General features: G+C 48.1%; 1 protein-coding gene across 7 annotated transcripts in view; it reads right to left on the reverse strand.

The window, feature by feature from the left end:
- The window catches only part of CDC14B (cell division cycle 14B), a 133,535-nt gene that overhangs the window by 8,780 nt on the left and 100,117 nt on the right, over positions 1-24,638 (reverse strand). For 2 of the 7 annotated variants that reach the window (XM_075318713.1, XM_075318743.1), the window contains exons 13-14: positions 9,561-9,668; positions 277-336 (exon numbers count right to left, since the gene is read on the reverse strand). The exons of 1 other annotated variant lie outside the window; for it this stretch is intronic. In XM_075318713.1, coding sequence (XP_075174828.1) covers positions 277-336; positions 9,561-9,668 — 168 coding nt within the window. Of the gene's footprint in view, positions 1-133; positions 337-9,560; positions 9,669-24,638 lie in introns of those variants that run through there. 4 more of the 7 variants (XM_075318708.1, XM_075318720.1, XM_075318727.1 and 1 more) reach the window with 2 other exon arrangements.

Below are 24,638 nucleotides of genomic sequence, written 5' to 3' on the forward strand. Positions count from 1 at the left end.
AAAAATGACAAAAATAATATACAACAAAAAGGTATCGAGACATCACATACACAAAAAAAAAATAAGCCACACACATACACACACCAAACCAACACACTGGTGAAGCAAATATGGAATATAACTAATGAAGGCAGCCAAGACACAGGTTTATTGGTGCGGATTAATCGAGATGCGGTGTATTAGTGGCAAAGCGATGCAGACAGGGTGCTTTAATTAGACTTAAAGAGCTGGTCAAGCACATATTGCAGGCAATGAGCAGCAGAGCCCAGGGAGTACCATGATTTCATTAAGCGCATTTGGTGCAAAGCAATCCTTTTCTTCCGCTCAGGAATCACACTGTGGGGAAAGTAGAGAGAATGGTAACAAGTAATGAAACAAGCAGGAGGCAGCATGTTAAAAGGAATTAGAGAAGGAATGATTAAGGCATAAGGCACAGCAAGGACCGTCTGGAATGGCTGCATTTATCACATCATAAACTTGTATAGACGACTATGGATTATCACGAACTAGAACCAACATTATGGAAGTTCTACATTCTGCACAATTCAGAAAATACATGTAAACTTGCTCACCTGGAAGCACAAGAATATCTATGGCCGAAACCTTTCCATATGCATTAAAAAGCGAAATGAAACAGGGTTTCTAATACCTTATGCTAATGCAGATATATACTTCATAAAAAGGTACAGGCTCAAGGTAACAGGCAGTACTACTGAGAGACTCCAGGAACACACCCTGTACTCAGTCAGCTTGGAAACGTCTTGAACCCATGCAAGTTCTTCATGCTAATACCACCACACACATCAATATTCACATACAGCTACCAATATTGATGGTAACAAATGCACATACACTTAAAAGATTAGATTTGGAAAATGCATGAATGGCAATTCTTTAATTTTACATCATCCCAGTCATAACATTAAGGCTATGTGCGCACTAGGCCGTTTTACCCACTGATTTACCCGCGGTTTTGCTGTGGAAATTTCTTGAGAAATGTTTGTAATCTTTCTGCAGACATTTCCCAGCAAAACTTATGGGAAAAAAAATAGCTGTGCGCACACTGCGCTTTTTTCCTCAAGAAAATTATTTGTGAAGATTTTCTTGAGAAAATGTGCATGTCACTTCTTTTCCGCAGGTACCTGCGGAATCCCCCCGGTATTTCACTTCATTCACTGTAATGTAATCGCGAAATTCCGGGGGTATACCGCAGGTAGCAAATGTGCGGTATACCCCCGGTATAGCCGCGATTTACCTGCGGTAATGTTCATCGCTGCCTGCGGTTTTGCAGGAAGTGATGAAGCGGAGCAGAGTAAACACATAGATCACACTCCCTGGACGCCGCACAGAAGCACTTCCGTGTGACCTCCAGGTGCCCGTGCAGTCTGTGTCCCGCTCCGGCCCCGCGGCTGCCTGCCCTGCAGTGTCAGCAGCTTGTCACCCTGCAGCGCAGGCAGACACTGACACACAGCAGTGCATGCAGCCCCGGGGATGCCGAGCGCTGCTGTCAGGAGGTGAGATGAGATCATTACCTGCTGTGACGATCTCCTGCCTCCTGACGTCACCACTGTCACTGCCGTCTATGCCCGCGGCCCGAGACTGTCACTGGCGGTGACGTCACAGGCTCTCGTGATACTGCTGACAACGCGGCGGGCATAGAAGGCAGTGACAGCGCTGATGGCAGGACTACAGGAGATCATTACAGCAGGTAATGATATCCTCTAACCTCCTGATGCCAGCGCTCGGCATCCCCTGCAGTGACCTGGGCTGACCTATTGATGTTAGCTCAGGTCACTGCATTACTCTTGCAGCCAATGGGGAACATTCTGTTCTTCACTTACTGGGACAGTGACTATGGTATGGCTCGTCGTGGGACCCCCTTCCTTATTGGATTACGCCGGACCCGGATTTGATTGTTCTTGTCAATAAATTGGTGAAAGAGGGAATGTTTTGGGGAGTGTTTTTTCAAATAAGAAGGGAATTTTGTTACTTACCGTAAATTCCTTTTCTTCTAGCTCCTATTGGGAGACCCAGACGATTGGGTGTATAGCTACTGCCTCCGGAGGCCACACAAAGCATTACACTAAAAAGTGTAAGGCCCCTCCCCTTCTGGCTATACACCCCCAGTGGGATCACTGGCTCACCAGTTTTAGTGCAAAAGCAAGAAGGAGGAAAGCCAATAACTGGTTTAAACAAATTCACTCCGAGTAACATCGGAGAACTGAAAAAACCGTTCAACATGAACAACATGTGTACCCGAAACAACCCAAAAATCCCGAAGGACAACAGGGCGGGTGCTGGGTCTCCCAATAGGAGCTAGAAGAAAAGGAATTTACGGTAAGTAACAAAATTCCCTTCTTCTTCGTCGCTCCATTGGGAGACCCAGACGATTGGGACGTCCAAAAGCTGTCCCTGGGTGGGTAAAGAAATACCTCATGTTAGAGCTGCGAAGACAGCCCTCCCCCACGGGGAGGCAACTGCCGCCTGCAGGACTCTTCTACCTAGGCTGGCGTCCGCCGAAGCATAGGTATGCACCTGATAATGTTTGGTGAAGGTGTGCAGACTCGACCAGGTAGCTGCCTGGCACACCTGTTGAGCCGTAGCCTGGTGTCGTAATGCCCAGGAAGCACCCACGGCTCTGGTTGAATGGGCCTTCAGCCCTGATGGAACCGGAAGCCCAGCAGAACGGTAGGCTTCAAGAATTGGTTCCTTGATCCATCGAGCCAGGGCGGCCTTAGAAGCCTGCGACCCTTTGCGCTGACCAGCGACAAGGACAAAGAGTGCATCCGAACGGCGCAAGGGCGCCGTGCGGGAAATGTAGATTCTGAGTGCTCTCACCAGATCTAACAAATGTAAATCCTTCTCATACCGATGAACTGCATGAGGACAAAACGAAGGCAAGGAGATATCCTGATTAAGATGAAAAGAGGATATCACCTTCGGGAGAAACTCCTGAATGGGGCGCAGCACTACCTTGTCCTGGTGGAAGACCAGGAAGGGAGTCTTGGATGACAGCGCTGCCAGCTCAGACACTCTCCGAAGAGATGTGATCGCTACCAGAAAAGCCACGTTCTGGGATAGTCTAGAAAGTGAAACCTCCCTCAGAGGCTCGAAGGGCGGCTTCTGGAGGGCAACTAGTACCCTGTTCAGATCCCATGGATCTAACGGCCGCTTGCACGGGGTAACGATATGGCAAACCCCCTGTAGGAACGTGCGCACCATAGGAAGGCGTGCCAAACGCCTCTGAAAAAAGACGGATAGCGCCGATACCTGACCTTTAAGGGAGCCGAGCGACAAACCTTTTTCTAACCCAGATAGCAGGAAAGAAAGAAAGGTAGGCAATGCAAATGGCCAGGGAGACACTCCCTGAGCAGAGCACCAGGATAAGAATATCCTCCACGTTCTGTGGTTCTTAGCGGACGTGGGCTTCCTAGCCTGTCTCATGGTGGCAACGACCCCGTGGAATAATCCTGAAGACGCTAGGATCCAGGACTCAATGGCCACACAGTCAGGTTCAGGGCCGCAGAATTCCGATGGAAAAACGGCCCTTGGGACAGTAAGTCTGGTCGGTCTGGTAGTGTCCACGGTTGGCCGACCGTGAGCTGCCACAGATCCGGATACCACGCCCTCCTCGGCCAGTCTGGGGCGACGAGTATGACGCGGCTGCAATCGGATCTGATCTTGCGTAGCACTCTGGGCAAGGGTGCCAGAGGTGGAAACACATAAGGGAGCCGGAACTGCGACCAATCTTGCACTAGGGCGTCTGCCGCCAGCGCTCTTTGATCGCGAGACCGTGCCATGAAGGTTGGGTCCTTGTTGTTGTGCCGGGACGCCATTAGGTCGACGTCCGGCCTTCCCCAGCGGCGACAGATTTCCTGAAACACGTCCGAGTGAAGGGACCATTCCCCTGCGTCCATGCCCTGGCGACTGAGGAAGTCTGCTTCCCAGTTTTCTACGCCGGGGATGTGAACTGCGGATATGGTGGAGGCCGTGGCATCCACCCACATCAGAATCCGCCGGACTTCCTGGAAGGCTTGCCGACTGCGTGTCCCCCCTTGGGGATTGATGTATGCCACCGCTGTGGAGTTGTCCGATTGAATTCGGATCTGCTTTCTTTCCAGCCACTGCTGGAAGGCTAGTAGGGCAAGATACACTGCTCTGATTACCAGAACATTGATCTGAAGGGTGGACTCCTGCTGAGTCCACGGACCCTGAGCCCTGTGGGGGAGAAAAACCGCTCCCCACCCTGACAGACTCGCGTCTGTCGTGACCACCGCCCAAGACGGTGGTAGGAAGGATCTTCCCTGTGATAATGAGGTGGGAAGAAGCCACCATTGCAGAGAGTCCTTGCCGTCTGTGAAAGGGATACTTTCCTGTACAGGGATGTTGACTTCCCGACTCATTGGCGGAGAATGTCCCATTGAAGTGGACGCAGATGAAACTGCGCAAACGGAACCGCCTCCATTGTCGCCACTATCTTCCCGAGGAAGTGCATGAGGCGTCTTAAGAAGTGCGACTGACCTTGAAGGAGAGTCTGCACCCCCGTCTGTAGTGACCGCTGCTTGTCCAGCGGAAGCTTCACTACCGCTGAGAGGGTATGAAACTCCATGCCAAGATACGTTAGTGATTGGGTCGTGACAGGTTTGACTTTGAGAAGTTGATGATCCACCCGAACGTCTGGAGAGTCTCCAGCGCAACATTCAGGCTGAGTTGGCATGCCTCTTGAGAGGGTGCCTTGACAAGTAGATCGTCCAAGTAAGGGATCACAGAGTGTCCCTGTGAGTGCAAGACTGCTACCACTGCCGTCATGACCTTGGCGAACACCCGTGGGGCTGTTGCCAGCCCGAATGGCAGAGCTACGACCTGAAGATGGTCGTTTCCTATCACGAAATGTAGAAAAACATTGGTGCTCTGTAGCAATCGGCACGTGGAGATAAGCATCTTTGATGTCTATTGATGCTAGGAAATTTCCTTGAGACATTGAGGCAATGACGGAGCGGAGGGTTTCATCCGGAACCGCCTGGCCTCCACGTGCTTGTTGAGCAGTTTTAGGTCCAGAACGGAACGGAAAGAGCCATCCTTGTTTGGCACCACAACCAGATTGGAGGAAAACCGTGTCTTGTTCCTGAAGAGGAACCGGGAGTACCACTCCTTCAGAAGAGCATCTGCTCGGTGGGGAGGTGGGGACGTTCTGAAGAATCGAGTCGGAGGACGAGAACAGAACTCTGTCCTGTGCACGTGGGCACACTGTCCCTCACCCACCGGTCTGTGACCTGTGGCAGCTAAATGTCGCCAAAGGCGAGCGAGACTGCCATCAACCGCGGATGCGGAAAGATGAGAGAGCTGAGAGTCATGAGGAGACCGCCTTGGTAGCGGTTCCTCCGGCTGCCTTCCTTGGGCGTGATTGAGCCCGGCCGGCAGCTGAGCCTCTGAGGCTTTTCAGCCCTTTTGGACGAGGACAATTGGGACCTGCCCGAGCCTGGGAAGGACCGAAACCTCGACTGTCCTTCCAGGACCGCATTAATAGGGTAAGTCGCAATGCAGACATTGCGAGGTTACGGACGCCCCTGCGGCACAGATGTACCTGTGCTCAAGACCAGCTGCGCAAGAACAGCTGAAAAGCTTAGGGTGCCCATACGGCTGTGAATGCCGGAGCAACCGACACGCCGATAGCCTCATAGACAGATTTCAACCAGAGTCCATCTGTCTGTCAATGGCATCTGTAAGTGAAGTCCCATCTCCACTGCAACTATGCTCTAGCCGCAAGCCTGGAGATTGGAGAATCCACCTTTGGACCCTAGGTCCAACGCCTGACCACGTCAGGGGGAAAGAGATAACGTGTATCCTTAATACGTTTGGAGAAAACGCTTATCTGGGAAGCGTGGTGTTCCTGGACTGCTTCTCTGAAGTCAGCGTGGCCAGAACAATACCCAATATACGTTTGAGCTACTGAAATGGGACTTCTCCTGCTGTGAAGCTGACTCCTCCGCTGGGGGAGCTGAGGGAGAAAAGATCCAACATTCCATTGATGGACGCTATAGGATCATTCCTTATGGCGTCACCATCCGGTGTATCCGGAGTGAGAGCGGTGTCAGGATCAAAGTCCTGATGAGCTACGTCTGCCTCATCATACAGAGAGCCTCCTGGGACCCCCCCGGAGCACCGATTTTATTCCAAGTGAGGGTGACTGCAAGTCTCTATCCCATTGCAACTCCGTCCCTGTCCTTGGACAGGGTTGAGAGGTGGTTCTTTTGGTCACGTCAAGTAGAGACCCCGGCTGACCAAGTGCTACAGGGGAGCATTGCACCCAATGGGGAGCAGTGCCGTGGAACAGTATCACATGCAGCAAAAACAGCATCGAAAGCCTGTGTTGCTTATATGCTGCTGCCGACTTATAGAGCCAAGAATGGCGACCGTACAGTGCAATGTATATCATACAAGTATAAAGTACAAATGAACACTGCAGCACATGCAATACAAGCAGCATAGAAAGCCTGCTTTTCTGCTGCTGTAGACTAGCCGTCTAGGGGAATATAGCCCAGAATAGCGACCATACAGTGCAATGTATAGCATACAAGCATAAGTACAAATGAACACTGCAACCCCTGCAATACAAGCAGCATAGAAAAAAACCTGTGCCTCAGCACTCCTGCTTTTCTGCTGCTGTAGTCTAGCCATTCTATGGCGAATATAGCCAAGACTAGCGACCGTACAGTGCAGTGTATAGCATACAAGCATAAATACACATGAACACTTCAGTACGTGCAATAGAAGCAGCATAGAAAGCCTGTGCCTTAGCACCCATGCTTTCCTGCTGCTGATGTGTCGCCATCTAAGAGGGCATATAGCCCAAAATAGCGACCTATGCAGTGTACTTAAAATACAAATAGACAAACTGCGGTATTTAGTGTCAGCACCCCAGGTGCCGCTTACCGCCCGCCTATAAGCGGGTGTGTGGTCGCCCTAGTCCTGTTGGTTGCCCAGAGTCCGTTCTCTCAGCTCGGGCTGCAGGAATGGCTGCCGGCGTCCTTCTCCAGCTCGTGTGAGTAGGGGCGGGCCGTGGGCGTGCCCCAAGTCAGAGCGGGAAACCGGCGTCCCACAGTGTCTAGTGAGAGGGCTGGAGCATGTAAATAAGGCTCCAGCCCTCGGCGCTGCTGATTGACAGGGTGGGGGCGGGAACGAAGCTGAGCTAGGCCGCAAAAGCCGGGGACTGGATTTATAAGCGCCGCCGCCGTAAAAGCGCGGTCGGCGCTAAGTCCCCGGCGCACTACAAGTCCCAGCCGCGCCGCCGCTCCCGGAGCGTCCGGCGCGGTAGTTCCCAATAAATAAAGTCACTCAGCTAGGCTGCAGTGACTGTAACCCTTTACTGTCCCCGGCGCACTAGCACACCCAGCAAGTCTGGAGTGTGCTGTGCCTGTGTGTACGGGGACACAGAGTACCTGAATGGTGCAGGGCCATGTCCATGAACGGCACTCCCGCTCCACATCCAGCAGGTTCAATGGGTCTGTGGATGGAGCCCGGCCTCAGGGCTTTGGGGCCGGTAAGATCCCACTTCCTCAGAGCCCCCCAGGGGGATGGGGAAGGAAAACAGCATGTGGGCTCCAGCCGCCGTACCAGCAATAGGTACCTCAACCTTACAGACCACCAGCGGGGTGAGAAGGGAGCATGCTGGGGGCCCCATATGGGCCCTCTTTTCTTCCATCCGATATAGTCAGCAGCTACTGCTGACTAAACAGTGGAGCTATGCGTGGATGTCTGACCTACTTCGCACAAAGCCGAAAACTGGTGAGCCAGTGATCCCACTGGGGGTGTATAGCCAGAAGGGGAGGGGCCTTACACTTTTTAGTGTAATGCTTTGTGTGGCCTCCGGAGGCAGTAGCTATACACCCAATCGTCTGGGTCTCCCAATGGAGCGACGAAGAAAACTATTTTTGTTGTCTATTTTTTATTTATTACTGACTGGGTTGGTGATGTCAGGTATCTGATAGACGCGTGACATCACTAACCCCAGGGCTTGATGCCAGGTGACATTACACATCTGGCATCAACCCCATATATTACCCAGTTTGCCACCGCACCAGGGCAACGGGATGAGTTGGGCGAAGCGCCAGGATTGGCACGTCTAATGGATGCGCCACTTCTGGGGCGGCTGCGGCCTGCTATTTTTAGGCTGGGGAGTGTCCAATAACAGTGGACCTCCCTAGTCTGAGAATATCAGACCCAAGCTCTCCGCTTTACCTTGGCTGGTGATCCAATATGGGGGGGGCCCCACGTTTTTTGTTTTAAATTATTTATTTAATGTAAAATAACAGCGTGGGGTGCCCTCTGTTTTGGATTACCAGCCAAGGTGAAGCTGCCAGCTGTGGTCTGCAGGCAGAAGCCGTCTGCTTTACCCTAGCTGGCTACAAAAGATGGGGGGACCTCACGTCATTTTTTTTTAATTATTTATTTTTTGGCTAAATACAAGGCTAGGCACCCTTTAGTGCCACATGAAAGTCAATAAAGGGTGCCAGCTTAGAATATGCAGGGGGGTGGGACATTATATAGGTCTTTCTCATCTATCTATCCATCTTTCCCTCTATCCATTATCTGTCTATTGATTTTATCTATTATCTATATTATTTATTGCAGTTCAGCATAAAAAAACCGCAGGGACCAACCTGCGGAAAAACCGCGGCAAAAACGCATGCGTTTTTCCCGCGGTTTTTTACCGCAGGTGCGGTAATCTTCAACTCCCAGAAGTTTCTCAAGAAAATTTTCTTGAGAAAAAAAAAAAAAATCACTTTTCTAGTGCGCACATAGCCTTACAAGCTGGATAGCATTTCAGGGCTACAGGGAAATCCCATCTGCAAGCACCACCAGCATAATATAGGGCGCGGCAAGCCTGCACCGCCGGTGACCTGGGCGCGGCAAGCCTGCACCGCCGGGGACCTGGGCGCGGCAAGCCTGCACCGCCGGGGACCTGGGCGCGGCAAGCCTGCACCGCCGGGGACCTGGGCGCGGCAAGCCTGCACCGCCGGGGACCTGGGCGCGGCAAGCCTGCACCGCCGGGGACCTGGGCGCGGCAAGCCTGCACCGCCGGGGACATGGGCGCGACAAGAATGCACCGCCGGGGACCTAGGCTGTTGTGGTGTGCAAATCTGACACCCAATATAAATTTCAAAGTAAATTTAACAAAGAAACAAAACTATACTACAAACTGTTCTCTGGATCCAGAACCCCCCCCCCCCCCCAAAACTAAAATGACCAATGCGACAAACTAATAAGGGGTCGATCTTATGTACATACAAAAGTTATATAAATGCTACCAGAGCAGATAGAAAAAAAGCTGCGAGACTGGTTTCTCCCACCCACACGCAAAAGTAGGGGTGTGGGAATCAGGACTCGCAGGCATCATAAGCAAATCATCAACTGGTCAAACTTATTTTCTCTGACAAAGAAAAACATATGTGAATGACAACTAACTTCATGACTATATCCAGCTCCAGAACCAGGTCTCCGCAATAAAAAGTCTTCATTATAACAAACTCTGTATACAGGGTATGGAGGTACAAGCTTACCCTCTCAACGTGCTGCCTCCTGTAGAAGACCTGGTTGTCCTTTTTGTAATGCATGAACTCTCAGATAAATCTGACCTGGGATTCTGCACACTGGACTGCAGAATTACTCTGGAAAGAGTTCAAAACAAGATAGATTGATGGAGTCTGCATTAAATCCGCACATTGGTATGTAGTCACCAAACAGTAACATCACATGGCACAGTACTAAATGGAACTGGTCTGGTGGCCTCATAGCTGGTGGTCATCTAATGTACAGAGCCAATACAAAGGCAACATTAGCCATGAGGTTTTCTTGTGGCGCTGAGGTTCACATTTGTCCCTAGCATATAGCCTATCCAATAGAACATGAATAATTTATTTCCTTTGGTACTGATCACTGAAAATGACAATTATTTGGGGTTCTCCTTTATAGGGCAGATCAGAATAGGATTGCTCATTCTAATAGAATATGGACTTGTTTTCTCCATTACCAAACAAACACATTAATAACAACCATGGGCTGTAAAAAACATTTACAGTGGGCAAAAAAAGTATTTAGTCAGCCACCAATTGTGCAAGTTCTTATAAAGATGAGAGAGGCCTGTAACTGACATCATAGGTAAGACCACAACTAAGAGAGATAAAATGAGAAAAGAAATCCAGAAAATCACCTTGTCTGATTTCGAAAGATTTTTTTTTGCAAATTATGGTGGAAAATAAGTATTTGGTCAAGAACAAAAGTTCATCTCAATATTCTGTTATTTATCCTTTGTTGGCAATGACAGAGGTCAAACATTCTCTGTATGTTTTCACAAGGTTGGCACACACACACTCACACTATACACACACACTGTATATACGCACACACACACACTTTCTTCCCCTGGCTGTGCAGAGCTGCTGTATCTGTGATTTCTCTCTGGGCATCAACTGGGAAGAGGCAGGGAGGAGGGTTTGGGTGGGAGCAGAGTGGGTGTATTAGACACAATGGGTGTGTTAGATAAGCTAGACACCGTGCTAGTGCACAATAAAAGGTAATTTTGCTGGAAATACATAATAGATGTGTTGAGGGGCACATATTAGCAAGATTTATCAGAAAAAAAAAAAAAATCAGTTTTGGTAACTAGACAACTTCTTTAAAGGGCTTATCCACTACTTGGACAGCCCTTTCTCAATTACTACATTGCCTCATGTAAAGCAAATAAACAAAAAACAGACCCTATACTCACTTCTGGTGCCATCCAAGTAATCTCGGTGCTGGTGCTCTCGGGACAAAGCCATTGCAAGCCCTATAGCCAGTCAGCGGCCGCTAATGGACCACTTAGTTCTCCTTTCCTTCACACAAAACAGACATCTGGAAAAAGCAATAACTGCTGCGACCATCTATGGATGTCACATATGTCCAATGAAGTGAAGTGAAAGGGGCAAAAATTAGCAGCCAGGTTGAGTCCTCACACATACATGGCTGGAATGGTGCCAGTGATGAGTAGAGGGAATATAGTGATTGAGAAAGGATTGCCCACTCACCGTCCCAGGTCTAGCGTTGGCAATTTTTTTTTTTACCAACAATGGGCGCTTCCTATAGTGTAGACATCAGCACAAGAATGACACTGTTCAGATTCAAGGCTGAGAACATTTAAATAGACACGTAGTGGAAAAATTGTATACGACAAGTACCGTATTTTTCGAACTATAAGACACTTTTTTTTTCCCCCCCAAATGTTGGGAAAAAGTGTGGGGGGGTGTCTCATAGTCTGAATGTAGGGCTGCGGGGAATGAGGGTGCTTCGGTGGAGCAGGTCATTGGCGGCATGAGGAAGCTGTAGCAGCCTGCCGTGACCACATGGGCCCGCTCATTTCATATGCACACCCATCACCCCTCAGCGCTGAAAGGTGGGCGGGATGATGGGCAAAGGATGTGTGCATAGTAAACAGCCAGCCCGCTTGATCACCCCTGGCAACTACAGCCTGGAGTGATCATGTGCTGCTATATTCACTGCCCGCCGCGCATCAGCATCAGCATCATCATCATCATCAGCAGCAGCACGGGGCACAGTGAATAAGTATACTCACCGGCTACCGTTCGCTGCAACATAGAGATATCCTCCTGTCTGCCGCCCTGCTTATCTGTGTAGAGAGCGGTGAGCACAGCGATGACGTCATGCCTGTGCGCACCGCTCTCCACACACATCAGCGAGCCGGCAGACAGGAGGACATCGCGATGCTGCAGGGAAAAGGCGAGTATAAACATTTATTTTTTTCTGTGCCATAATATACAGGCCATATGGCAGGATGGGGTATATAGCAGGATGAGAGCATATACCAGGATGGAGGTATATTATGAGCAGGATGGGGGACATATATACAAGGATGGGGATCATATACAAGGCAGGACGATCATTACCAGGATTAGATACCTTAGTAGAGAATTTGTGGACATTACCCTCATAACAGTGTCAGCAGCAGATTCTCGCCCCATAACAGTGTGTCATGACCACATTTTTTTGCTTAAAATTTTATTTTCCTCCTCTAAAACCAGGGTGCGTCTTATGGTCCGAAAAATACAGTACTTGATGGCTTCCAAAGCACTTGCCTAATCTACCTCTTACCCTTGGCCCTGATGTCAGCCCAGTGGCTGGTTTTACAGATCCTGAAAGTCTGATATTTTATGCAGGGCTGTGGTGTTCGAAGATCATTTTGGGTGAAGTTGGTAGAATTGTACCAGCTCCAACTTTCTTTCCAGCAGAGCTGTTTGGGGAGTAGACGGATAGTCAGCCATTCACCTATTACCTTGCCCAGCTCAAACTACATTTCCCTTTAAAGAAAGCAACGGTTTGCTCTGAAACCCTTTTAAGAATCTCTACTATGAAGTTATTTTTTCATTACATCTGTGTATAAACTATGTCACAAAAGCGAGTACAGCCATCACATTTTTTTTAAATATTTTAATAAATCTATTCATGGGACAACACTGAAGATGTGACATTTTGATACAGTGTAGTCAGTGTACACCCCTAAGTGAAAATGACCAAATTGTCCCCAATTATCCATTTTTCCTCCCCGATGTAATGTGACTCGGTGTTACAAGGTCTCAGGTGTGAATGGGGAGCAGGTGTGGTAAATTTAGTATTGTCGCTCATACATTCTCTCATACTGGTCACTGGAAGTTCAACATGGCACCTCATGGCAAAGAATTCACCGAGGATCTGAAAAAAGAATTGTTGCTGTACATAAAGATGGCCTAGGCTATAAGATGACTGTCAACACCCTGAAACTGGCTAAAACCATACAGCAGTTTAACAACACAGGTTTGCCTCAGAACAGGCCTCGCCATGGTCGACTAAAGACGTTGCGTGCACATGCTCAGCATCATATTCAAATGTTGTCTTTTCAAAATAGACATACGACTGCTGCCAGCATTGCTGCAGAGGTTAAAGGACTGGGGGGGTGTCAGACTGTCAGTGCTCAGAGCTTACACCACACACTGCATCAAACAATTCTGCATGACTTTCATCCAAGAAGGAGGCCTCCTTAATATGATGCACAAGAAAGCCAGCACACAGTTTGTGGACGACAAGCAGACTAAAGCCATGCATTACTGTAACCATGTCCTGTGGTCTAATGAGACCAAAATAAACTTATTTGGTTAAAATGGTGTCAAACGTGTGTGGTGGCAACCAGGTGAGGAGTACAAAGACAAGTGTGTCTTGCCTACAGTTAAACATGGTGGTGGAAGGGTCATGCTTTGGGGCTGCAAAAGTGCTGCTGGCTGTGGGAAGCTACAGTTAGTTTTTCTCAACAATCAATGCAAACATGTACTGTGATATACTGAAGCAGAGCATGATCCCCACACTTCGGAAACTGGGCGATAAAGCAGTATTCGAACATGATAATGACCCAAACACACCTCTAACACGACTACTGTCTTGCTAAAGAAACTAAAAAGGGTAACAGTGCTTGACTTAAACCACACTGAGCATTTGTGGGGCAACCTTAAACACAAGGAGGAGTGCAAAGTCTCTAACATCCACTAGCTCCGTAATGTCGTCATGGCAGAGTAGAAGTGGATTCCAGTGGTTCCTGTGAAGTTCTAGTGAACGCCATGCCCACGAGTTAAAGAAGTGCTTAAAAATAATGGTGGCCACACAAAATATTGACACTTTGGGCACAATTTGGAAATTTTCACTTAAAAAAAAAAAAAAAAAAATGAAATGTGAGGGGTTTGCTTACTTTTGTGATATTCTGTATGTATATATGAAATATACTCTCCTACAGCTACCTTCTATTGGATCCGCACCTCTTCTCAGTGAACTCACAGCTCTTCAGAGTCTCTGGGTCACACCATGCTCTGCATTACCTATAAGGCTATGTGCCCACGGGACAACGTAACCGCGGACTTTGCTGCAGGTCTGTCCGCAGGTTTACCGCAGCTGCTCCCCGAAATACGCAGCTATCCATTGCTGCGGTATTTCTGCTGAGTTGTTGCGGTAAACCTGCGGAAACTGTCGATTTCGTGCAGAATTCCTGCCCTGTATCTCCATAGTGGAGGAGCGGGAATTCCACAGACATTTCTGCAAGAATAATTGACATGCAGTTACGTGCGGCTGCGGGAAATCCGCAGCATTTTCTGCAGCCGCACATGCCGCAGCATTGATATAGCACTCCCCAAATCTCATAGGGTAACATGGGGAGTGTCTGTACTTGCTAGAAACTGCGGATTATCTAGAAAATCCAGATAAATACGCAGGTTTTCCACTGCAAAATCCGAGGCTACGTTGTCTGTGGGCACATAGCCTTAGTGACTTTTATAATGTAAGCCTATAGACTTAGAACAAGGCTCCATAGGGTTACACTGTGTGAGACTTCCAGCTCACGCCTAGAGAGGGCCAGATACTCTGAGGAACGGTCACTGAGAAAAGGACTAGAACGACGCTCAATACTGGAGAAGACCGCAATAGGTGAGAATATTAACACAAACTGCACTATATAAAATATACCCAGGTTTAATGGAAAATAAGAATTTCATGGGAGTGCTTTAATGAGGGAGACTAATGCGGGCATCACACGATACGATCTATCGTGCGATCGCACAAGCTATTGTACCCGCCCCCATCGTTTGTGCGCCCGTGGCGCACAAAGTCATTAAACCCCCATCACACGCACTTACCTCCTGAGCGACGTCGCTGTGGGCGGCGAACATCCACTTCCTGAAGGGGGTGGGACGCTCGGCATTACACAGCGGCCGGCCAATAGAAGCGGAGGGGCGGTGATGAGCGGGACGTAACATCCTGCCCATCTCCTTCCTTTCGCATGATATATCGTCTCGTGTGACGCCCACATAAATGTTATCATCCAGTGGATCACTGCACAGCTAATGAAGCTGCATTCCCGGCATGTATAAGAAAAGTGGGAGGATCATCACTTTATTAGATTGGAATACGATTTTCTGGGCTTTATAAGCTATATTTGGAGCTATAGTCATATATACCTGAGGTCTACATCCATACTTTAGCTAGACATTTCAGACAAGAAACAAGGAAGCATAGTCATGTCATACAGGGGCATATAGCGTAGCACTACAGTTTAACCAATAGCATTATTAGAATTTAGACCTAAAATGTAAAAGGAAGATGGAAAAAAAAAAAAGCAGATGTATTATTATAATTTAAGTTAATTACAACAGAAACATTTTGATGAACTATAAGCTTCCAGAACATGGCAAACCAGAGAGAAAAAGCAGACATGGCCCATGCACTCCCACATAAAAACACAGAACGTGATGACACTTACAGTGGCCAAGAGCCATGGTCCTGAAGGCTATTATGCTCTTAAGCCATCTAGACAGATTAGCACGAAGGGTAGAGGGGAGTCACATACAATCCACCAGGTGACAAGGGCACACAATGTAGAGAACAGCATAGCTAGGGCCCATCTAAAAGAAGGGGAGAAGATGAACAAAAAAGGCAAATGGAGAGCCAGGGCTTGGCAGGCTACAGCCCACAGGCAGCATCATACCACGGATCATGGGCTCCATGCAGAATTCGCCTTCACCATGCTCAGGGGAATACAGAAATGCAATCGTACAACTGTGAAAAGTAAATCAGCAATGGCATAACCCTACCACCGGAGGAATAACAGAGGAATGGAGCAATGCTTTCTTAGATAAGAAACGCCAGCAAATAAACATAAGTAACAGACATATCTATAGTGCTATCACCAGATTCATGCGGCTCCTTCACAATATTACAGCAAAACCAGTACTGGAACCTAACATGATTGCTCCATTATATTGTGTGGATCTGTTTCTGGCCCATTCCCATTACATCTAAACTCGGAAGGAAATTTCCTACAGCAAAGCTGTGCAAGACACCAAGCCGTATCCACATAATGGTATAATGGTGAACCTTATGGTGACAACACTTAAGCCCGCTTTACACGTTGCAATATATCTTACAATGTGTCGGCGGGGTCACGTCGTAAGTGACGCACATCCGGCATCGTAATGTACATTGCAGTGTGTAACAGCTACGTGCGATTGAACGGTAAAACGTTCATCGCACGCACGTCGTTCATTCCTCATGAATTGAACGTCAGGTTGTTCATCGTACCCGGGGTAGCACACATTGCAGTGTATGACACCCCGGGAACGATGAACAGATCTTACCTGCGTCCTGCGGCTCCCGCCGGCAATGCGGAAAGAAGGAGGTGGGCGGGATGTTTACGTCCCGCTCAGCTCCACCCCTCCGCTTCTATTGGCCGGCTGCCGCGTGACGTCGCTGTGACGCCGAACGTCCCTCCCACTCCAGGAAGTGGACGTTCGCCGCCCACATCGAGGTCGTATGGACGGGTAAGTACGTGTGACGGGGAATTACTCGTATGTGCGGCACATTCAACAAATTGAACGTGCCGCACATACGATGGGGGCGGTTACGATCGCATACGAGATCGTATGCTGGATCGTAAGGTGTAAAGCAGGTGTAAGACCCTGTTCATACTGGGCTTTGCGGTTCTGCAAGATCAAGTTTTTATTGGCCCTAGAGGCTATAATATTGTAGCGCTGTGTTATTCTGCCCATAAAAAAAAAGTAAGCAGAAAAGATTAAAACCAATTCTAACTCAAGATGTACGAGAGGCTGCTGATACGTTTTTAGCCTAGTGATTTGTTTCTATGGTAACGAAATGCTACATGACATGAAAACCTTGTGTGTCTAATATATATGTGTTCAAAATTTTGTGTTTGTTGTTTATGGCAACAGTGTCCTACGCACACAGGAAATCAAAATGGTGGGGTCTAATGCGATATTCACAGCAACTGAGAGCAGAAGAGTGATAAAATTCTTGTTTCTGCAAGGAAAGTTCACAAAGGATATTCATGATGATAATGTCACAGTCAAAGCCCTTCATATTCCACAGTTAAGAACTGGGTTGCCAAATTCAGCACCAATGATGAGGAATGTTCTAGACGACAGAGTGGTTGTTGTTCTGGAGATTGTCGATGCTGTCCACATCATCATACTGGAGAATCGACGAATTTCAGCTAAAGCAATAGCCGACATCATGGAGATTTCCTGTGAACGTGTTTCTTTCATTATCCATGAACATTTGGACATGAGGAAAGTGGGTCCCCAAATGTCTGACAACAGATCAGGGAAGCATGTGAGTGAAAACTTCCCGGTCCATTTGTCAGCATTTCCTGGATCGACTGGTCACTATGGATGAGACCTGGATTGATTTGTGTAACCCTGAAAACAAGGAGCAGTCAACAGAGTGGGGGCACAGTGGTTCTCCTCATCCAAAGAAGTTCAGGGTGCAAAAATCAGCCACTAAGGTGATGGCATCTGTGTTCTCGGATAAGAAGAGTGTGCTGCTAGTGGACTACCTTCAAAAGGATTCCACCATCAAAGCAAGGTATTACACTGAACTTTTGGACGAATTGAAGGCAGCTCGGAAGGCCAAAAGGCACGGCAAGCTGTTCAAAGGAATCTTGTTCCTGCAAGACAACGCCTCCGCTCACACTGAACAAGCGACCACGGCAAAACTGGCAGGGCCGTGCTTCCAGCTGGTTGACTACCCACCTTATTCCCCATATCTAGCTCCCTCTAACTATCATCTGTTTCCAAACCTAAAGAAACACCTCAAGGGTACCAAATTTCACGCCATTTCTGATGCCATGGCTGCTATGGATGCCTGGCTTGAGGCACAACCAAAATCCTTCTTGTTGCTAGGCTTACAGAACTTGGAATACTGATGTAAGTAGTGTGCTGACATCAGTGGAGAGTATGTGGAATAAATGTAAAAAGTTTCATCTTCCTATCTTTTGTTTCTGGGTAAAGCCAAAGACTTATCAGCAGCCACTCGTATACCTGTACAGAGATGTACTGCAAGCTTCCAGACCAAGTATTGCTCTGTATAACAAATAACTTAAAAGGGGTTGTTCCTTAAGCAAAGCACGTTTTAAATCAATAGATCCTGGAATAATAATAATTTTCACAATTGGCGTTGTAAAATTAAAATGTTTCTGTGCGGAGATAATCTTATAAATGTGCCCTTGATATGGCTGTGTTGGACCGTGCAGGAGCATACAACATCTCCAGGGCAGGAGAGGATGCAAAACAGTATAGAGACAAGACAGGATCGCAGTGGATTCTTTCTGTGAGATAAACGAAGACATTTTTTTTAAAAATAAATAAAATAAATAAAACCACAGCTAAAAACAGGGAAATGTTTTACCCCACAGAAAGAAACCCAAAACAAAACAAAAAACAGTTGTGATCCCATTCTGACTTTCTGTACAATCTCCTTTCTTTCCTCATTGTAAGATCGGCCATTACAGAGCCTAAATATAAGATTGCCTCAGCACAGTTGACATGTCTGGTGAGTATGCTACCCATGAAAGAACTGGGATGTTTTCAGCTTCCGGGAACGTGTACAGATCCTTGCAACATGCGGACAAGCTTTACCACGCAGCAAAATAAGTGATGCACGTGGATAAATGACACGACAAGGGGCCTCAGGATCTCGTCACGGTATCTCTGTGCATTCAAAATGGCACCAATAAAATGCGCCTGTGTGCGCTGTCCATAACTTTACCTGCCTAACCAGCATCTTGATATGTCACCTCTATGAGATGGATGGATAATCTCGGAAAAAGGAGAAGCGCTCAGAAAAAGGACGTTTCTGTATATAGAAAATGTCATAGATATTTGAATTCAGCTCATGAAAAATGGGAAAAAAAACCCCTAAAAAGTGTTGTGTTTATATTTTTGTTCAATGCATTATTTTAAGATCTATTGATTAAATGTTCTTTATCCAAGGGACAACCTCTAAGCGGCAAGAACTTAGAACATAGTTAGAAATACTCAAAATATAAACATGAAAATCGTGGAAAACAAATTGTTGGGGGGACATCTGCCATGTTTATTTATTTTACTCACTTATATAGTACGATTAATTCCACAGCACTTTACAGACCTCATCACTGTCCCCATTGGGGCTCACAATATACATTTCCCATCAGTAGGTCAATGGAGTGTTTCAGGAAACAGACACAAACATGGAGAAAACATACATACAATCTCCTTGCAGATGTTGTCTTTGGTGGGATTTTAACCTAGGACCCCAGTGCTGCACAGCAACAGTGCTAACCACTGAGCCACCATACTGAATTATATTGAACTGCCCTATATTGTGTTTTATGGCTTTGCTAACCGATGTTCGTGAGGTTAAAGTGTCACTTAAAGGGGTTTTCCCACAATCAAAGTTAATTTTAAAGTTCATTTTTCTCAATAGATCTTGGAATAATAATATGTTCCACAATTGGATGTGTTATAAAAAAAGTTCCTGTGCTGAGATAATCTGATATGTATCTCTGCGGTGTACTGTGTAATGGCTGTGTCTGACCGTACAGGGACATGGTCTGATCATACATTTTTTTGTGGTACCTATTATTCCTAGATCTATTGACTAAAATTAACTTTGCTGGTGGAAAGACCCCTTAAAAGGTAACCTGTCACGTTACTGTACCCCCATAAAATTAAAGTTCAGTGCCATCTTTTGCCCAAAGTATAGCATTTATATATTTTATTTTATTTCTAGACCCCCTAAAATACATTAATTAAATATTCCCATCGGATATCAAAATCACGCTGATAATGTCACACAGGCAGCTCACTACATCATCATGTAACCCTTCCTCCTGTCAGATGATTGATAACATTGCGACCCAAAGAGCTCCGAATTCCCATCACAAATCTAGCATCTGTACGATTGATCTATCAAGTGCATGCGCGCAATCCTGATAATCGCCAACTTCATGGTTGAACTGGGCTTGTACCAAGGTTGAGCGGAAACACAGAAGGCGATCCAGAATGTTAGCGGTCAACAGCAGACGCTTGAGTGATGACAAGTGATGCCTTCATGCTCTCCCGGCACATGCGCAGTATAGTAGTGACGCCAGTGAGGAGGGTTGTGCTCATGGGAAAAGGAAGTAGTGAACATGCAGGCATGGGATTTTTGTGGGGGCTTAGCCGTGAACAAGGCTGTCGATTATGCAAGAGGTCCAACTGTCAAAGCAAGGATAACAGGGGACACCAAGATGCCATTAACACAAACATTCGGGGACTGACTTTACAGGTATGTAGTGTCATCTCCACAGCATTCGACAACTGATTAGCATGATTTGGCAAGCTACGTGGCCCTGCATTACTAGTCTTGGAGGACATTTCAGTGGCAGGGTCTCTTTAATATTTAAGATTACAAGGTATCTTTCCAATGGAATACAATCCTGTCTGATGGGCATTAAGTGGGGATTGTGAGGATTAACAACTGTGCGCCATCTTTTATTTTTCAGCCCAGGGGTACATTAATACATCCCTTAATGCTTCCCTGAGAATGGTTATAAGAAGGGAATTTTGTTTACTTACCGTAAATTCCTTTTCTTCTAGCTCCAATTGGGAGACCCAGACAATTGGGTGTATAGCTATTGCCTCCGGAGGCCACACAAAGTATTACACTTAAAAGTGTAAGGCCCCTCCCCTTCTGGCTATACACCCCCAGTGGGATCACTGGCTCACCAGTTTTAGTGCCAAAGCAAGAAGGAGGAAAGCCAATAACTGGTTTAAAGACCAAATCAATCCGAGGAAACATCGGAGAACTGAACCATACCACATGAACAACATGTGTACCCGAAAAAACAGAAAAACCCCGAGAAAACAGGGCGGGTGCTGGGTCTCCCAATTGGAGCTAGAAGAAAAGGAATTTACGGTAAGTAAACAAAATTCCCTTCTTCTTTTTCGCTCCTAATTGGGAGACCCAGACAATTGGGACGTCCAAAAGCAGTCCCTGGGTGGGTAAAAGAATACCTCGTGATAGGGCCGTCAAACAGCCCTTTCCTACAGGTGGGCAATTGCCGCCTGAAGGACTTATCTACCTAGGCTGGCGTCTGCCGAAGCGTAGGTATGCACCTGAAAATGCTTGGTAAAAGTATGCAGACCCAATCAGGTAGGTGCCTGACACACCTGCTGAGCCGTAGCCTGGTGCCGTAATGTCCAGGATGCACCCACGGCTCTGGTAGAATGGGCCTTCAGCCTTGAGAGAACCAGAAGCCCAGTAGAACTGTAGGTTTCAAGAATTGGTTCCTCGATCCCCCGAGCCAGGGTGGATTTGGAAGCTTGCGACTGTTTACGCCGACCAGCGACAAGGACAAAGAGTGCATCCGGGTGGCGCAGGAGCGCCATGCGGGAAGTAGAACCTGAGTGCTCTCACCAGAACCAACAGATGCAAATCCTTCTGAAATTGATGGACTGGACGAGGACACAAAGAAGGTGAGGTGATATCCTGATTGATATGAAAGTGGGATACCACCTTAGGGAGAAATTCCGGAACCGGACGCAGAACTACCCTGTCCTGGTGAAGGACCAGGAAGGGAGTTTGTATGAGAGCGTTGCTAGCTCGGAAACTCAATTAAGAGACGAGACCGTTACTAGAAGGCCACTTCCCGTGAAAAGCGGGAAGGGAGACATCCTTCAAAGGCTCGAAAGGCGGCATCTGGAGAGCAATTAGAACCTTGTTCAGATCTCAGGGCTCTAACGGCCGCTTGTACGGAGTGCTGAGAAGACAAACTCCCCGTAGGAACGTGCGTACCTGAGGAAGTCGTCGTTTCTGAAAAAATACAGATAGCGCTGAGACTTGTCCCTAAAGGGAACTGAGCGACAACCCATTTTCCCACCTAGATTGCAGGAAGGAAGGAAACAGACGATGCAACCGGCCAGGGAGAAACACCCTGCGCCGAGCACCGAGATAAGAATATCTTCCACGTCCTGTGGTCAATCTTGGCGGACGTTGGTATGCTAGCCTGTCTCATGGTGGCAACCACGTCCTGAGGTAATCCTGACGACACTAGGTTCCAGGACTCAATGCCACACCATCCGGTTGAGGGCCGTAGAATTCAAATGGAAGAATGGCCCTTGAGACAGCCAGTCTGATTGGTCTGGTAGTGCCCCCGGTTAGCCTACCGTGAGGCACCACAGAACCGAGTACCACAACATCCTCGGCCAATCTGTAGCGACGAGGATGGCGCGGCCGCAGTCGGTCTTGATCTAGCGCAGCACTCTGGGCAACAATGCCAGAGGTGGCACCTAAGGTAGCTGGAACTGCGACCAATGCTGAACTAAGGCGTCTGCCGCCAGAGCTCGATGATTGTGAAACCGTGCCATGAAGCTGGCACATTGTTGTTGTGCCGTGACGCCATTAGATCGACGTCCGGCCTCTGTCAGCGGCGCCAGATGTCCTGAAACCCGTCCGGGTGAGGAGACCATACTCTTTCGGCCACACCCCAGCGACTTAGGAAGTCAGCTTCCTAGTTTTCCACACCTGGGATGTGAACTGTGGATATGGTGGATGCCGTGTCTTCCACCCACATCAGAACCTGCCGGACTTCCTGGAAGGCTTGCCGGTTGCGCGTTCTTCCTTGGTGGTTGATGTATGCCACCGCTGTGGAGCTGTCCGACTGAAGTCGGATATGCTTGCTTTCCAGCTGCTGTTGGAAGGTTTGTAGGGCAAGATACACTGCTCTGTGTTCAAGAACATTGATCTGAAGGGTGGACTCTTGCTGAGTCCACGTACCCTGAGCGCTGTGGTGGAGAAAAACTGCTCCCCACCCTGATAGACTCGCGTCTGTCGTAACTATCGCCCAGGATGGGGATAGGAAGGACCTTCTTTTTGACCAAGAGGTGGGAAGAAGCCACCACCGTAGAGATTCCTTGGCCGCCTGAGAAAGAAAGACGACTCTGTTGAGGGACGTCGACTCCTCGTCCCATTGGCGGAGAATGTCCCATTGTAGTGGACGCAGTAAAACTGCGCGAAAGGAACTGCCTCCATTGCTACCATCTTACGTAGGAAGTGCATGAGGCGTCTCAATGTGTGCGACTGGTTCTTAAAGAAGAGCTTGCAGCCCGTAGTGAATGCTGTTTGTCTAGCGGAAGCTTCACTATCGCTGAGAGAGTATGAAACTCTATGCCTAGATATGTTATCGATAGGGTCGGGGTCGGATCTGACTTTAAAAAGTTGATGATCCACCCAAAACTCTAGAGAGTCTCCAGCGCAACGTTCGGGCAGTGTTGGCATGTTTCCTAAGAGAGTGCCTTGACAAGTAGATCGTCTAAATACGGGATCACAGAGTGACCCTGAGAGTGCAGGACTGTGACTACTGCTGCCCTGACCTTGGCGAAGACCAGTGGGACTGTCGCTAGCCGGAAGGTAGAGCTACGAACAGAAGGTGTTCGTCTCCTATAACGAAGCGTAGAAACGCTAGTGCTCTGGATCAATCGGCACGTGTGGATAAGCATCCTTGATGCCTAATGATGCTAGGAAATATCCTTGGGACCTTGAGGCGATGACATGGCGGAGGGATTCCATCCGGAACCGCCTGGTGTCCACGAGCTTGCTGAGCAGTTTTAGATCCAGAACGGGACGGAACGGCCCGTTGTTATAGGTACCACAAAGAATTTGGGGTAAAAACCGTGACCTTGTTCCTGAAGAGGAACGGGGGTCATCACTCTTTCTGCCTATAGAGTGCACCCTGTTTGCAGAAGAGCAGCGGCTCGGCCGGGAGGTGGAGAAATTCTGAAGAATCGAGTTGGAGGACGAGAAGTGAGCTCTATCCTGTACCCGTGAGACAGAATGTCTCACACCCAATGGTCATTGACCTATGGCAGCTAAATATCGCCAAGGCGGGAGAGCCTGCTACCGACCGAGGCCGCAAGTCATGAGGAAGCCGCCTTGGAAGCGGGTTTTCAGACTGTCGCTTTTTTGGGCGTGACTGAGCCCGCTAAGAATCTGAGCTCCTCTGATCCTTTTGAGTCCACATTGGACGAGGAAAAATGGGACCTGCCCGAGCCTCGAAAAGACCGAAACCCCGACTGCCTCTTGCTCTGTTGGGGTTTGTTGTGTCCGGGCTGAGGAAAGGATGAATCCTTACCCCTGGACTGTTTAATGGTTACATCCAACGCTCACCAAACAGTCGGTCAGCAGAAAAAGGCAACTGGTTAAGCAACCTTTTTTGGAAGCAGAATCTGCCTTCCATTCACTTAACGAGCAGACCAGGCTCTGCTTAAAAACACGGAGTAGCGGAGGCTACCGCCGCACGGTTCGCAGAGTCCAGGGCAACCTGAATCGCGTAAGAAACAAATGCAGACATTTGAGAGGTTAAGGATGCCACCTGCGGCACAGATGTACGTGTAACCGTGTCAATCTGTGTAAGACAAGCTGAAATAGCTTGGAGTGCCCCAAGGGAGAGAATGCCGGAGCCAACGGTGCGCCGACAGCCTCATAGATGGATTTCGACCAGAGATCCATCTGTCTGTCAGTGGCATCTTTGAGTGCAGCTCCATCTCCCACTGCAACTATGGATCTAGCTACAAGCCTGGAGATTGGAGGATGCCGCTTGGGACACTGGGTCCAGTCCTTGACCAAGTCAGGGGACAGGGATAACGTGTATCCTAAGCCGTTTGGAGAAGCGCATATCTGGATAAGCGTGGTGTTCCTGGACTGCCTCTCTGAAGGCAGAGTGGTCCAGAAAAATACGTGAAGCTGACTCCTCCACT

The sequence above is a fragment of the Anomaloglossus baeobatrachus genome, chromosome 1 (assembly GCF_048569485.1).
Source record: "Anomaloglossus baeobatrachus isolate aAnoBae1 chromosome 1, aAnoBae1.hap1, whole genome shotgun sequence".
Classification (NCBI taxonomy): Eukaryota; Metazoa; Chordata; class Amphibia; order Anura; family Aromobatidae; genus Anomaloglossus; species Anomaloglossus baeobatrachus.